This window comes from Pezoporus flaviventris, unplaced genomic scaffold (genome assembly GCF_033815535.1).
Source record: "Pezoporus flaviventris isolate CSIRO_AGI_PZ_B2104156 unplaced genomic scaffold, CSIRO_AGI_Pfla_v1 ptg000021l, whole genome shotgun sequence".
Classification (NCBI taxonomy): domain Eukaryota; kingdom Metazoa; phylum Chordata; class Aves; order Psittaciformes; family Psittacidae; genus Pezoporus; species Pezoporus flaviventris.
The window spans coordinates 13146564-13161724 of NW_026892569.1; the positions used below are offsets into that span (position 1 = coordinate 13146564).

Sequence of the window (15161 nt, forward strand, 5' to 3'; positions counted from 1 at the left end):
CACTCCCCTGGGTGCTCCCTGCTCGCTGTCCCCGCCATGGCCCTCAGTGCCGGGTGTTTCTCGGCGCAATGGAGGGGGACACCCGGTGTCCCCTCAGCGCTTGGAGTCCGTTCGTGTACCCCGTCACCCGCTGCCATCGCCGTAGTGCCTGGTGTACGCCGGTACCGCTGTGGCGGCGCTGCAAATCTCAGTGCCCCACTGCCTGCTGGTGTCCCCCGGTGTCCCCTAGTGCCGGTGCGGCGGGACTGCAAGTCCCGGTTCCGTACCGCTTGCTGTCCCGGTGCTGGTTGATGCTTCGGCATTTCCAAGTTCCAGCACGCGACGTGCTTTATATCGTAGTGTCCCCAGTGTCCGGTATCCCCCGGTACCCCCCGGTGCCGGGACTGCAAGTCCCGTCAAGCCTCGGGCAGGCGTCACGTCCAATGGGGCTCGGGGGGCGGCGCGGCCGGTCGCTGCCTCCACCGCCTCCCGGTGCCGCGGCGCAGAGAGCCCCGGAGCGGCCGCGCGGCGCCGGCTCCGCAGCCCGGCTCTGAGCCGCCCGCCCGGCCCGGCCCGCCCCGCCGCGCCCCGCCGCCCTCAATGAGGTTCTTCCGACTCACCTTCAAGTGCTTCGTGGATTGCTTCTGAACCCCCCCCCTTTCCCCTTTCCCTGTACCCCCCCTTTTTTCCCTACGGCAAACGGAGCCGTCCCCGACCCACCCGCGCTCCCCGGCCCCCCGCGACATGCCCCCGGTCCCCGCCGATAAGGCCGCCCCGCAGCCACCCGCTGCTGCCCCGCAACGAGACGATGCCGCCGCCGCCGCTGCTGCTGTTGCTCCCGCGGGCTCCGGTAAGCGGGAAACGACGGGGGAGAGATGAGGTTGGGAATAGCGGTGGGGAAAGGGGGGGGTGGGTGGGTAGGAAGGGAAGAGGGGGGTCCACGGCCACGCGCGACCGCGCCGCCGCGGGGTGAGTCACCGCTCTGCATTGTGACGTCACGCGGCCTGACATCTGACGTCACGCTTCGCCGTGCGGTGGGGAACGGAGGAGGAGCGGGGGATTCCCCCCCCCCGCTCCTCCTCCGTTCCCCACCGCACGGCCATGGGGTGACAGCACTGTATGGGGTGCCCCCGCCTCCCATCCCCATCTCAATAGAGACCCGGAGGGAAGCGGAGGGTACGGACCCCCCCACGGCGGGTGAGGAACGGGCAATAACGGCGCCGTTAGTGGGACCCCCCGGTCCCCCGAAAGCAACTGCAGCTCCGGAACGGGAGACGTGGGCCCGTCAGATGGATTTCATCATGTCCTGCGTGGGTTTCGCTGTGGGGCTGGGCAACGTCTGGCGCTTCCCTTACCTGTGCTACAAGAACGGCGGAGGTGAGCCCCATAGACACGAAGGGGGGACCCACAGAGTCATGTGGGGCACCACATGTTGCGTTAGAGCACCCCATAGCGTGTGTGTGTGGGGTCACCCCATGGTGGGGCCAGCTCGCCGTGCACCTCCCCGTGGCAAGGGCACATCCACGGGGCTCATGGGCCACCCCACAGGTGTCTGCTGCAACCCACAAGGATGGGGGGTCCATGGGGAGCCCCCCATCACCTGCCTGCCCTGACCTACATCGGCGAGGGGAGGGCTCAGAGGCTCCTTCCCCATTCGCTGTGCCCGGGGCGGGTGGCACAGGGAGGGAAGGGGGGGTCCGGGGGGGTCCGGGGGGAGCGGCGGCAGCTGAGCCGGCCCCGTTCCCTCTCCCCCCGGTCCCAGGCGTCTTCCTCATCCCGTACCTCATCATTGTCTTCGTGGGCGGCATTCCCGTCTTCTTCCTGGAGGTGGCCTTGGGGCAGTTCATGAAGCAGGGGGGCATCGCCGCTTGGAACATCGCCCCCCTCTTCAAGGGTAACACTGTGCCCTGCCTGCACCCCACACCCTGCCTGTGCCCTGCCTGCACCCTGCCCGTGGCCCCATGCGCCTGCAGCACCGAGGACACCGTCTGCCTGCACCCTGCCCACACCCTGCCTGCTCCTGTGTACCTTTGTCCGCGTCCCGTTGCTCCCCTGCACCCTGGCCAAGGGCGGCAGCTGCCTGTCCCCGTGTCCCGTGCCATCCTGCCTGGCCCTGCCTGCCGCTGTGGCTCCCTGCCTGGTGCTGTCAGCATCCCCAGGGCATCCCTGGGGCTGACAGATCGTGGTGCTATGTGGCTATCCCCATCCTGTCCCACCTGAGGCTGCCAGATTCCCGTGTCCCATCCCCGACAGCTCCCTCTGTCCCATCCCTACCAGCTCCTCCTTTCCCATCCCTACCAGCTCCCTCCTGTCCCCTCCCCACCAGCTCCCCCTCTCCCATCCCCATCAGCTCCCTCTGTCCCATCCTCACCAGCTCCTCCCTATCCTACCTCCAGCTGCTCCGTGTTGTCACCATGTCCTGCCCCATCCCTGCCTGCACCCCTCATCCCACCCCAGGCTCTGCTGTGGGTGCCCACGGGCTCTGACCTCCCTGTGCCACAGGTCTGGGTCTGGCTTCTATGGTGATCGTCTTCTTCTGCAACTCCTACTACATCATGATCCTGGTGTGGGGACTCTACTACCTGGTGCACTCACTGACGGACACGCTGCCCTGGGCCACGTGCGGCCACCCCTGGAACACGGAGCAGTGCACTGAGCTCTTCCACTTCGAGCTCTGCTACAACGCCAGCATCAATGCCACCGCCGAGCTCTTCAACGTCAGCTGCGCAGACATGGGCAACAAGCGCTCGCCCGTCATCGAGTTTTGGGAGTGAGTGTGGGCACCACGAGGGCTGTCCTGGGGCTGATGCCATCACCCCAGTGCTCAGCACGGCCCCGCTCTGCAGGAACAAAGTGCTGCGGCTCTCAGGGGCCCTCAGCGAGCCGGGGGAGATGAACTGGCAGATGATCCTCTGCTTGATCGCTACCTGGGTCATCGTCTACTTCTGCATCTGGAAGGGCGTCAAGTCAACCGGGAAGGTGATGCTGGTGGTGGGGAGAATGCATTGGAGCCACCAGCACACCGACACTGCTGGCTCCTGTGCCACAGCCCATGGGGTGCAAGACCCCCTGTCCCACATCTGTCTGCTGGGGACGTTCTGGAGTTCCGGTCCCTTTGTGGCACACGATGGAGAGCCCCCAGCCTAGGTGAGGGTCTCACCAGCACCCTCTCCTCTGCAGATCGTCTACTTCACAGCACTCTTCCCCTACGTGGTCCTCATCCTGCTGTTGGTCCATGGGGTGACACTGCCTGGGGCACTGGGTGGCATCATCTACTATCTGAAACCTGACTGGTCCAAGCTGGCCGAGGCACAGGTGAGGGCAGTGGAGAGGGCAGGAGGAGAAGGGGACCCCCCTAACACTTTCCTTGCTCCCCAACACCCTCCCTTGCATGCAGGTGTGGATTGATGCTGGCACCCAGATCTTCTTCTCCTACGCCATCGGTTTGGGTGCCCTGACCGCGCTGGGCAGCTACAACCGCTTCCACAACAACTGCTACAGGTAGTGCTGCACCAGCTGTCGGTGTCCCCTCCAGTGCGTGTCCCCCCCGGTGTCCCCTGACCCGCTCTGCCCACAGGGATGCCTACATCCTGGCCGTGATCAACAGCTCCACCAGCTTCTTTGCCGGCTTTGTTGTCTTCTCCGTGCTGGGCTTCATGGCATCCGAGCAAGGCGTGGACATCTCCAAGGTGGCTGAGTCCGGTGAGTGCCAGGCAGTGATGACACCGGTGCCATGTCCCCTGTGTCCCACCCTATGGTGGCACCGCTGACCCCGCTCTCCCACAGGCCCTGGGCTGGCTTTCATCGCCTACCCCAAAGCCGTGACACTGATGCCCTTGTCCCCGCTTTGGGCCACGCTCTTCTTCTTCATGCTCCTCGTGCTGGGGCTGGACAGCCAGGTGCAGGGCGGACAGGGGGGACGGGGATGGGCAGGGGCACGGGGTGGTGCGTCCCCACTGAGCCCTGCTCTCTGCCGCAGTTTGTCGGCGTGGAGGGTTTCATCACGGGCATCCTGGACATGTTCCCCCAGCCGGGGGCTGGCTCGCTGCGCCGTGAGCTCACCGCTGCGCTCTGCTGCATCATCTTCTGCCTCATCGACCTCTCCATGGTCACAGAGGTGGGATGATGGAACCTTGGGCCCTGGCGTGGGGTGGGAGATTCCTGGGGTGCTGCACCCACGGCGGGTGCCCGTTGTCACCAGTGTGCTGTGGGAGCTCAGGGTGTCCATGGCATGCAGGGTGCCCATGGTCATGGGACACTGGTGCTGTGCCCCTGCCGGTGTCAGGGTGCCTGGCACAGTCCCGGTGACACGCGGTGTCCTGGCAGGGTGGCATGTACGTGTTCCAGCTCTTTGACAACTACTCAGCCAGCGGGATCACGCTGCTGTGGCAAGCGTTCTGGGAGTGCGTGGTCATTGCCTGGGTCTACGGTGAGGCCAGGAGGACATGGGGAGGGCGTCACGCAAGGGGACGTGGGTGCTCTATGGGGCTGACCTCCTTCTCCCCATAGGTGCCGACCGCTTCATGGACGACGTGGCCCGTATGATTGGCTACCGGCCCCTGCCCTTCATGAAGTGGTGCTGGGCTGTGGTGACGCCGCTGGTCTGCGTGGTGAGCGGGGCTGACACATGTGTTCATGCGTGTCCTTGCATGTCCTCGCGTGTCCTCGCTGCCACGGGCACTGAGCTCCCCCAGGCGGCTGCTTTGGGCACGGCAGCCACGGGGTGACACGCGTGTCAGGGTCACGGGGTGACATACGTGTCAGGGTCACGGGGTGACACGCATGGGGGGTCTGTGGCTGCCATCCCCTGGCCCGCAGGACCTCATCCCAGTCTCTGTACCCAGGGCATCTTCGTGTTCCACGTGGTGAACTACAAGCCGCTGACCTACAACAAGACATACGTGTACCCGTGGTGGGGGGACGCCATTGGCTGGGTCCTGGCTCTCTCCTCCATGCTCTGCATCCCCTGCACCCTACTCTACAAGCTCCTGCGCTGCAAAGGCTCCCTGCGTGAGGTGAGGGGGCTCCAGCCCACCCCTCTGCTCTGTCCTTGTTCCCCCCTCCCATCCCCATCCCAGTCCCATCCCCATTCGAATCCCAGCACTGTCCATGTTGCCACATCAGTCCCATGCCCAGCCAAATCCCATCCCTGTCCCCATCACTGTCTCACTCCAAACCTCACCTGAATTCCATTCTTGCTTAGGTCACTGTCTCAGTCCCTTCCCCGTCCGAATCCAATCTCTACCCCTCTTACTTCCTGATAAATCCTGTCCCTAGCCCATCATTGTCTCAACCCTGTCTCCATCTCATCCCTGTCCTCTTCTCAATCCCATTTCAATCCCTTTGCTCTCCTAGATGCACCCACATCCCCATCCAAGTCTCTTTCCTGTGCTTATCACTCTCCCGTAAAAATCCCATCCCTGTCCCCATCACTGTCTCACTCCCAACCTCACCCATGTGAGACACCCAAGTGAGACATCGCTTTCTTAATCCCATCACCATCTCAGTCCCATCCCTGTCTCAGTCCCTTCCTCATCCCGGTCTCACTTCCATCCCCATCCAAATCCCCACCCCATGCACCAGGGATATGGGATGCACCATGTCGGGTCGGGGCTGTCCCCATGCACTGACACAAGGTCCCCGCAGCGCTGGCAGCTCCTGACCACTCCAATCTGGGGCCACCACCACCTGGAGTACCTGACACCCGAGGCAGAAGCCAAACTGCTGGCCCCAGAGCCCCCCAAGGAGAAGGCGACGCTCTTCGAGACTGTGATCTGAGCACTGGGAGGGTCGCGCTGCTCCCGCCTGCCATAGCAATAATGCCAGCACTGCCTCCCACCGCTCTGCCCCGTGCCCCCCGCACCACCCCGGCCCCCCAGCCTCGCTGCAGGGAAGGGTTAATGGGGGCCAGGGAGCCGGGGTGGCTGCGGGGAGCAGGAGGGGTCCCCGGGCTGGGGGGGGGGGAAGCGGGGCAGCCCCTAGGGGCTGGTGGGGAGGCTGCGGGTTTGGGGAGGGGGAGCAAGGGACAGCCCAACTCCGGCCCCACCCGGCCACCCCACGGCCCCCCCCTCACTAACCGCTTCCTGTAGCGTTTGTCTGGTGTAACCCCGACCGCCCCGACATCTGGCAATAAACTGGGAGACCCTGGCAGCACCGGCACTGCGAGGCGGGAGGGATGGGGGTGTGGGACAGGGGCTTGGGGGCTCAGGGACGTGGTTCCACTCTTGGGGTGACTCAGAGGGGACAGGCAGCAGGGGCCATGGGGTCTCCATCCTCTTCCATTGCAGGATGTACCAAACCCGGGTTTCCCTATGGGACTGAGGAACCCCATGTAGATAGGGTTGGCCCTGCTTTCAAGTCCCAAGGGACGGATTTCAGCTACTGGGGGCTTTTAGGGTCCTAGATGTCCCCAGACCATAGTGGGGATTGCAGGGGGTCAGTCAGGATCCAGCCATACTCCACTGGGAGCTGCTTGTGTTGACTTCGGGGTTCTGGTCTCCCTGTGCTGTGCTGCAGGAACGGTTCTGGGATGAGGAGGGATGAGGAGAGATGAGGCAGCCCTTGAGACCCACTATGTAGCTGGGAGAAGCCAGAGGCTCAAGCTGCCTGCACCCAGTCCCAATGGGGTGCCAACCGGGGGGTGCACGTGCCCTGTATCGCATCCCACAGCTCCAGCCCATGCCATGGGGACCTGCACGGTGCCATGAGGAAGCCCCTGGCACGCCGTGCTGGGGTGGCTGCCAACTGTCCCTGTGCCCTGGCTGTGTGTCAGCATCCTGATGTGCCCGGTGCTGGCACCTATCGCCGTCCAGCAGCACCGTGGGCGCTGCCCGTGGAAGGACAAGGAGGGAGAGGTGCCAGCATCTGCCTGGGCCAACCTGGAGCACAGCACTGGGGCAGCATGGCTATGCCAGGGGGGTATGTCCTGCCCCTTCGGGGTCATTGGGGTGCCAAAGGGGCTTGTCTCGGGGCGAGCCGGCAGTTCCTGCCCCACCGGCAACACTCACCGTAATTAGCAGGGGCAGGGCGGAAGCACCGGCGCTAATTGGGGATGACTCGTTAGTGCTGGAGCGCCGCATGCCCGGGGCACGGCTGGACTTTCCGGCAGGGCTGGTCTGCGGGACCGGTTGACATCCCATCCCGGTGCACCGGGGCCTGGCTGGGTCCCCGTCATCACCTCCCCTTCATGTCACAGCACGTTCCGTCCCACCACCCTCCGTAAAAGACTGGTGGTGGTGGTGAGAGCAGGTGGAGGCAGGCAAAGAAGAAGCAGAGACAGGGATAAGGGGCAGTTGGGGCACCATTTGCTTCCCCCACGGATTCCCTGGAGCCCCCCGCCGGGCACCATGAACCGGATCACGGTGTACGAGCACGCCAACTTCGAGGGGCTGAGCCGGGAGTTCACCTGCGACGTGCCCGATCTGCACGAGCTGGATTTCGGGGACTGCATCTCCTCTCTGAAGGTGGTGGGGCAGCCCTGGATCGCCTACACAGACCCCAAGTACGAGGGGCAGCCGCATGCCTTCGAGGAGGGTGAGTACCCCTCCATAGAGCGATCCAACAGCTTCTCAGCGCTGCGCCTTGTGCACCACGACCTGGGGGACCCTCAGATCACCCTCTATGAACACCCCAACTTCCAAGGTGCCTGCAAGGTGGTGACGGAGGAGACCAACTTGGCGTACGGGTACTTCAATGACCGGGTGGCATCTCACGTGGTGCAGCGAGGGGTCTGGCTGCTGTACCAGCACCCCGGCCGTGGCGGCTGGCACTGCCTGGCATGGCCCGGTGAGCGTCTCCCTGACTACAAACTGGAGCTGAACTTCCAGTCTCGGCTGTCCCACCTGCGCCCGCTGCGGCCGGGGCGGCCCCAGGTCTCGGCGCGTCTCCTCTGGAAGGAGAAGCGGGTAGAGGATGAGCGGGAGGTGCTGGTGGATGAGGTGGAGGGGGTGAACGAGACGGAGTCGGAGCAAGTGCTGGCGGCCAGCAGCAGCCGGGAGTACGGCACCACGCTCTGGCAGAGCTTTCACTTCAGCAACGCCACCAGCCTCAAAGCCGGGCTGTCCTTCACGCTCACCGTGGAAGCCTCCAACATCTTCACGGTGCAGAAAGGACACAGCGAATCCAGCACCCGCCGGGAGCGGGTGGAAGTGCAGCTCCCGGCCAAGATCCCCCCGCGTACGGCGCTCAGCATCCAGGTCTTGAGGAAAGAGGTGACTCTGTCGGTGCCGGTCCTGCTCACCATCACCCAGAATGAAACCGTGCGTACGGAGATGGGCGAGTACCGCAGCGTCTCCGGTACCAACATCAGTGCCCGCTATAGCTTGAAGCCTCTGTCGGCGGCAGGCAAGGAGCAGGCAGCCGCTGAGGGGACAGAGCTGGTGCCGGACACCGGGATGGAGCTGTAGCTGTGTGGGATCCCCGGAGACACCGGCGCTGCCTGTCTATGGAGGAGCCAGGACTCGCCTTTTCTGGCCGTATCCGATGGCTCCAGCCGCAAGGACCTGGCGGTGCCTCTTCCCTTTACGTGCTGCTTTTAGCCAATAAACCCGTTTTCCTACCCCCCCGGATCTGCGGCTGCTGGGGTGGGCTTGCGGGAATGGGAGACACAAGGCTGGGAGAGCTGGGGGACACCGGGCTGAGGGACACTGGGGAGAGACGGATGAGCTGGGGACAGAGGGCTAGGGGGACTTCGTGCTGGGGAAGTTGCGGGTACACTGGGGTGGGAAGGACACCGGGCTGCGAAAGCCAGGGAATTCCAGTCTGTGGGAGCCGGGAGTCACTGGGAAGAGCTGGGGACAGCGGGCTGGGAGGGGACACCAGACTGGGGAGACACCAGGCTTTGGGGGGGCAAGGGATGCTGGGCTGGGAGAGCCGGGGGGCACTGTGCTGAGGGAAGCGGACATTGGAGCGGGGAGACAGCGGGGCAGGGGGTGGGCAGGGGCTGGGGCAGCTGCTGGGACACGGGTTTGGAGCGAGCACGGGTCTGGGGGAGCCGCCGATGCTGTGGGGCCGGGAGGCCCCGCCCCCGGCCCCGCCCCCCACGTGGCTGCCCCCGGCGCCTGTCTCTTTAAATGATACCACTGCCCGCACGCTTGGCCCCGCCCCCTGCGCGCCTATTGGTGGAGCCGGTTCCGAGCTCCCCCCGGCCTATTTCCCAAGTCAAACTCCTCTCGCTGTCGATTGGCTCAAGCTGTGACAGCGACACGCCCTCCCCACCCCGATTGGCTGAGCGTAGCCACGCCTCCCGGAGCGGGCGGTGGCGGTGGCGGCAGCATGGCGGCAGCGGCGGGGACGATGGCGCCGGAGGAGGCGGAAGAAGCGCTCGGGCTGTTCACCGGTATCGGCCTCAGCGAGGCCAAAGCGAGAGAGACGCTGCGGAACGGGGCGCTCAGCGCTCTGCTGCGCCGCGCAGTGCTGCAGGTGCGCCCGCCGCGGACCACAACTAAGTCACTCGGTCCCCGGGGTCCCGTATTCCCCAGGTCCCTCGGTTCCCTGATCCCTTGGTTTCCCGATCCCCCGGTTCCCCGGTCACTCAGTCCCCCTGTTCCCAGACCTCCCGGTTCCCGGTACAGCGCCATTACCGCAGGGACCTTGCCTCTTCCCCGGGATCCCCCCCGCCCCGGCTTCACCGAGCAGCCTCAGCCCTTGGCATTCCCACCTCCCGCCAGCCCCGGGGCCGCCGTTTCACCGGTGCTGAGCCCCGGGCCCGCCCTGACGCTTCCTCCGGACGGTCCTGGCAGGCTCAGAGCGCACTGGGCCCGGCCCTGGACAAAGCCACAGGGACGCTGCTGTACAACGCGGCCGCTCGGCTCCGGGACCCGAAGCACCTCGGTTTCCTCGTCGGCTACATCGCCCGCAGGGAGATCCTCACCGACCTGCAGCTCAGCGGTACCCTGCAGCGCCGGGACCCCCACCCCGGTACCGGCGGGGATGTCCCCGTTCATCACCCCCTCTCTGTCCCCAGCTGCCCTGGAGTACGTGCGGAACCACCCCCTGGAGCCCCTGGATGCGGCGGACTTCGAGCAAGCCTGTGGCGTGGGGGTCTGCATCACCCCTGAGCAGATCGAGGAGGCGGTGAGAGGGGCTGAATGGGCACCGTGAGGGACACTGCGTCGTGCTCCTGCTTGCCCTGCTCACCCCAGCGTCCTTGTCCTGCTCCCCAGGTAGAGGCAGTGATCAGCGAGCACCGAGCGGAGTTGCTGGCCGAGCGCTACCACTTCAACATGGGGCTGCTGATGGGTGAGTGTGGGGCGCTGGGGCAGACTCTGCTATCGCTGCTGCCTCCTTTCTGTACCCTGAGAGCCAACCCTTTGCCATGGGCGGCACCAGCCCCAGCTGTTGTGCCACATCCACTGCAGGCAGGGCTGAGGGTGGCGGTTGTGCCCTGCACCAGGGGCAGCCCTGGGGCAAGCGCTGCCTCCAGCCACTCTCTGTGGCTATGTCCTTTGCCCATGGGGTGCCCTGTCTGCAGGGGAGGCGCGGAGCCGGCTGCGTTGGGCCGATGGGAAGACCATCAAGAACGAGGTGGACCTACAGGTGGGTGTGAGGGCAATGGGTCAGGGGTGCTTGGGATGGTGTCCCATGTTGGTGCCATGCTCAGTGTGGGACGTCCTGGGCTGTCCCATGGGAGGGACCAGTGCTGGACACATCCTGCAGGGTTGGGTGAGGGTCACCTCCAGGACTTGGGGCACCAGGAGCCTTCTCTACTTCTGTTTGTGTCTCTTTTCTCCAGGTGCTGCATTTGCTGGGTCCAAAGACAGAAGCTGACCTGGAAAAGAAACCAAAGGTGAGGAGGAGGAGAAGGGAGAAGCTGGGGATTGGGATGGTGTTTTCCAGCTGAGTGACAAGGCAGAAGCCCAATAGCTGCTCTGTGCTCAGCTGCCACCATGAGGAGCACTGGGGGCAGTAGCCTGGGCCAGGAGGGGAAGGTGCATACTGGGGATGAGCACTCAGGATGCTCTGCTGGTCCCTGCAGGCTGCAAAGGTCCGGCCAGCCCCGGTGGAGAAGCAGAAGGCAGCTGTGGTGGAGAACGGTAAGAGACTCTCCTTCCATGGGCAGCTTCCCCTGCCCTTCGGGACCTGTCTCCTGTCCCTGCTCAGCCCTGTCTCTCCCTGCAGGTGAGGTGGGCACAGAGACACGGTCCCTGCTGGAGCAGCTGCGAGGAGAAGCTCTCAAATTCCACAAGCCGGGTGAGTGCGAGGAGCAACCACCATGTGTGTGGGACCAGCCTGGCCCCGTGCCCTTCCTCACCACTGCTGGGCTTGGCTCGGTTTGGGTGCTGCAGCCCTGAACATCTTCTGCCTGCAGGAGAGAACTACAAGACGGAGGGTTATGTGGTGACCCCCAACACCATGGCTCTGCTGAAGCAGCACTTGGCAATCACGGGTGGGCAGGTAAGGCTGTGTCCCCCAGGCCAGCAGTTCCCCGTGGTGGTGGCACTGATGTGCCATGCTCTGGTTGGGTGGTGGGTTGGCTGGAGGACACTCAGCTCAGTGTGGACACGGCCAGCACCCATGTGGCATGGGGAGCTCTCTGGAATCATGGAGGAATCATGCCAGTGCTCCCAGAGGTGTCCCTTTCCTTCCTGCAGGTGCGGACACGGTTCCCTCCTGAGCCCAACGGGATCCTGCACATCGGCCATGCCAAAGCCATCAACTTCAACTTTGGCTATGCCAAGGTAAGAAGCTCCTCAGCTCCTGCCTGCCCTGGCTGCTTGGCCTGTCCCTGTGGTCCCTCAGGGAGTGGCTGCTCACTGTCCCTGTCCCCAGGCCAACGGTGGCGTGTGCTTCCTGCGCTATGATGACACCAACCCCGAGAAGGAGGAGGAGAAGTACTTCACTGCCATCCGGGACATGGTCGAGTGGCTGGGTACAGCTTGGGATGGGGCGGGCAGGGTCAGGCCAGGCGCTGCTGGGGACATCCCTGCATGCAAGTCCTGCTGCTGTGTCCTGGGGGTGCCTCCAACTGTTGTGTTTCCCCCATCCCCACAGGCTACCAGCCCTATGCAGTGACCCATGCATCAGATTACTTTGACCAGCTCTACACTTGGGCCCTGGAGCTCATCCGCAGGTGAGTGTTCGGGGGCAGTATGGATGTACCAGCATGGTGCAGATGTCCTGTGCCATGGCCAGGGTTCCCCCTCACCCAAGGGATGGGTCATTCGTTTCTGGTGATGGTGGTTTCCCTCCATAGGGGCCAGGCATACGTCTGCCATCAGAAGATTGAGGAGATCAAGGGCCACAACCCACCACCCTCTCCATGGCGGGACCGGCCAGTGGAGGAGTCACTCCTGCTCTTTGAGGTACTCCTGGCTGGGCACAGGTGATGTGTGCCAGTGGGGTCTGGGTCCATGGCTCAGCTGACAGCTTCCCCCTGCCCCACAGGACATGCGGAAGGGCAAGTTTGGGGAGGGGGAGGCCACGTTGCGGATGAAGCTGGTGATGGAGGATGGGAAGATGGACCCCGTTGCGTACCGCGTCAAGTTTACTCCACACCACCGCACTGGGGACAAGTGGTAGGGAGGGTCTGCGGTGTCCTGGCATGTGTGGGTCTGCATCTCCTGGGAATGGGGAGGTGATGCAGACTGACTGTGGGGTCTGACTGTGTCTGCCTTTGCAGGTGCATCTACCCCACATACGACTACACACACTGCCTCTGCGACTCCATCGAGCACATCACGCACTCCCTCTGCACCAAGGAGTTCCAGGCCAGGTGAGTACGGCCTGGCCCGTGGCTGGGATGGACCTGATGGGGCAACTAGCCACATCCCAGTGGCTGCCGAAGTGTTGGATGACAGTGCATCCATGGATGGGTGTGAGGCTGTGTCTCCTTTGCAGGCGCTCCTCCTACTTCTGGCTGTGCAATGCACTGGATGTCTACTGCCCCGTGCAGTGGGAGTATGGGCGCCTGAACCTGCTCTACACTGTTGTATCCAAGAGGAAGATCATCCGGCTGGTGGAGACAGGTGCTGTGAGGTAGGAGTGGGGTCAGCAGGCACTGCGGGTCTCACCTAGGGCAGTGCCTGGCTGTCACACAGGCCAATGCCTGGCTGTCACCCTGGTGTCTCTTCAGGGACTGGGATGACCCGCGGCTCTTCACGCTGACAGCCCTGCGCCGGCGAGGCTTCCCCCCCGAGGCCATCAACAACTTCTGTGCACGGGTAGGTTCTGGGGATAGGGTGGGATGGGGCAGGTGGATATGTCCCCTGCACAGTGTGGTGACAGTAGGCTGTCCTGCAGGTTGGTGTGACAGTGGCCCAGGCAACGATGGAGCCGCATCTCCTGGAGGCATGTGCACGGGAGGTGCTGAATGAGCAGGCCCCCCGTGCCATGGCTGTCCTGTTGCCCCTCAAGGTCACCATCACGAACTTCCCTGCCCCTAAGGTGAGACTGCTGCAGGATAGGGTGGGAGTGGGGTTCACCAGGGTCAGCATTAACCCCCTCCTTTTCCCCAGGCACTCGAGGTCCTTGTGCCCAACTTCCCAGCCGATGAGAGCCGGGGTTTTCACAAAGTGCCCTTCCAACCCACTGTCTACATTGAGGAGACAGACTTCAGGGAGGTGAGCCAGGCACACCGGGCCATGCAGCCCTGCCCTTGCATGGGGAATGGATTGTGAGTCCTGAACATGCCCCCAGCTCTGATGGGCACAGGGGAAATGCCCCCTGCCATCAGCTCAGCGGGGACATGTCTGGTGTGCTTGTGTGCTGGGGAACGTCCTGCAGTAGCATGACAATTCAAACAGCACGGGGATGGCAGGAACTGGGGAGGAAATACAATCATGGAGACAGAGACGTGCTGGAGGGGGGACCTGCTGCCTGCGCTGGGATACCTCATGCAGCTATGAACTCTCCCACAGGAGATGGACAAGGGCTACAAGCGCCTGGGCCCCGGGCAGCCTGTGGGGCTGCGCCACACTGGCTATGTCATTGCTGTCCAGAACGTCATCAAGGTGAGTGGCTCTGGCACCAGTGACATGAGGATGGGCTGTGGGATGTCAGGACATGGCCATGCCCCAAAGGGAAGAGACGTGATGGTTGTCTTGGGCTGGGTGCTGAGGGCACAGTGTGGGTGCAGGCTGCCTCTGTGCCCCACCCAGTGGGGAGCTGGTGCTTCAGCCCCGTAACTGCCCTGTGTGATGAGGCTGCAGCCTGGTGGCTCAGTTCATCTCTATTCCCCCAGGATGCCAGCGGGCGTGTGATGGAACTGGAGGTGACTTGCACCAAGTCAGACATGGCAGAGAAGCCCAAAGCCTTCATCCATTGGGTGTCGGAGCCGCTGGTGTGTGAAGTGCGGCTCTATGAGCGCCTGTGAGTACCCGGTGACACAGAGAGGTGCAGGCACAAGCTCTGTGGGGAAAACGCTGCTTTGGGGTGCCAGGAGCTGCTGCCCCACAGCTGCCATGGGGCACCATGTCCTCTCGCCCCACGGCTTTGTGATGACTCTGTCTTATGGCAGGTTTTTACACAAAAACCCCGAGGACCCATCAGAGGTGCCCGGTGGCTTCTTGAGTGACCTCAACCCTGTGAGTAGCAGCAGGAGCTGAGGTCCTCCTGCACCCACACCTGAGGCACCCCCTTCTCTGTGCCCCCAAATCCCTTCCTGCTGTGTCCCTGGGAGCAGAGGGGCTGTGGAGGAGGCAGAGGAGCCCATTGAGCTTCTTCCTCTTGCCAGGACTCCCTGCGTGTGGTCCCCAACGCCCTGGTTGACAGCTCCGTCCTCTCCGCCCGTCCCTTTGACAAGTTCCAGTTTGAACGCCTGGGTTACTTTTCCGTGGATCCCGATAGCAAGGAGGGGAAGGTGAGCACGAGGAAAGGGGCCATGGGTCTCCTCATCCACCGTGGGCTCAGAGCTGACCCTCTGCCTCTCCCCAGATGGTGTTCAACCGGACGGTGACACTGAAGGAGGACCCTGGCAAGGCTTGAGGGACCCGCCGCTGCTGCCTCACTGTGATGCTGTTTCCCGGGGGGGTCCCTGCGGACCCCCAGTGCCACCGTGCCTTGGTGCAACCCCCCCGGGGCGCCCCACAGCGTGGCCTCAATAAACCGAGCATCCCAGCCCTGCCCTGCGCTGTCATTGCAGTGGGGTGGTGGGGGTCTCCAAGGGGGGTCGGGGTCTGTCGGGAGCTGGGGAACCCCCGGGGGCTGCAGCTCGGCCCAGGCTGGGGTTGGGTGGGCTGGAGGCG

General features: G+C 64.0%; 3 protein-coding genes across 3 annotated transcripts; all 3 read left to right on the plus strand.

Annotated features, from left to right (window-relative positions):
• Positions 1-489: 489 nt before the first annotated feature.
• On the plus strand, positions 490-5908 carry SLC6A8 (solute carrier family 6 member 8). The gene is made up of 14 exons (XM_061456166.1): positions 490-829; positions 1135-1356; positions 1742-1873; positions 2482-2749; positions 2826-2958; positions 3160-3294; positions 3377-3480; positions 3557-3681; positions 3766-3878; positions 3959-4096; positions 4306-4408; positions 4489-4589; positions 4824-4994; positions 5626-5908. The coding sequence occupies exons 1-14, from the start codon at positions 724-726 to the stop codon at positions 5755-5757; spliced, it is 1983 nt and encodes a 660-aa protein (XP_061312150.1). The 5' UTR covers positions 490-723; the 3' UTR covers positions 5758-5908.
• A 1300-nt stretch (positions 5909-7208) lies between these two features.
• LOC133270687 (epidermal differentiation-specific protein-like) lies at positions 7209-8413 on the plus strand. The gene has a single exon (XM_061456167.1). It carries the CDS (start codon positions 7326-7328, stop codon positions 8382-8384), a length of 1059 nt encoding a protein of 352 aa, XP_061312151.1. The 5' UTR covers positions 7209-7325; the 3' UTR covers positions 8385-8413.
• A 793-nt stretch (positions 8414-9206) lies between these two features.
• On the plus strand, positions 9207-15033 carry QARS1 (glutaminyl-tRNA synthetase 1). Its single transcript, XM_061456168.1, has 24 exons — positions 9207-9399; positions 9720-9867; positions 9944-10053; positions 10143-10218; positions 10451-10515; positions 10712-10765; positions 10955-11012; positions 11098-11169; positions 11288-11373; positions 11571-11657; positions 11749-11848; positions 11971-12049; positions 12173-12281; positions 12364-12494; positions 12599-12691; positions 12817-12954; positions 13052-13139; positions 13219-13362; positions 13434-13538; positions 13836-13928; positions 14159-14286; positions 14435-14501; positions 14651-14776; positions 14851-15033. The coding sequence occupies exons 1-24, from the start codon at positions 9253-9255 to the stop codon at positions 14899-14901; spliced, it is 2355 nt and encodes a 784-aa protein (XP_061312152.1). The 5' UTR covers positions 9207-9252; the 3' UTR covers positions 14902-15033.
• The last annotated feature ends 128 nt before the right edge of the window (positions 15034-15161 follow it).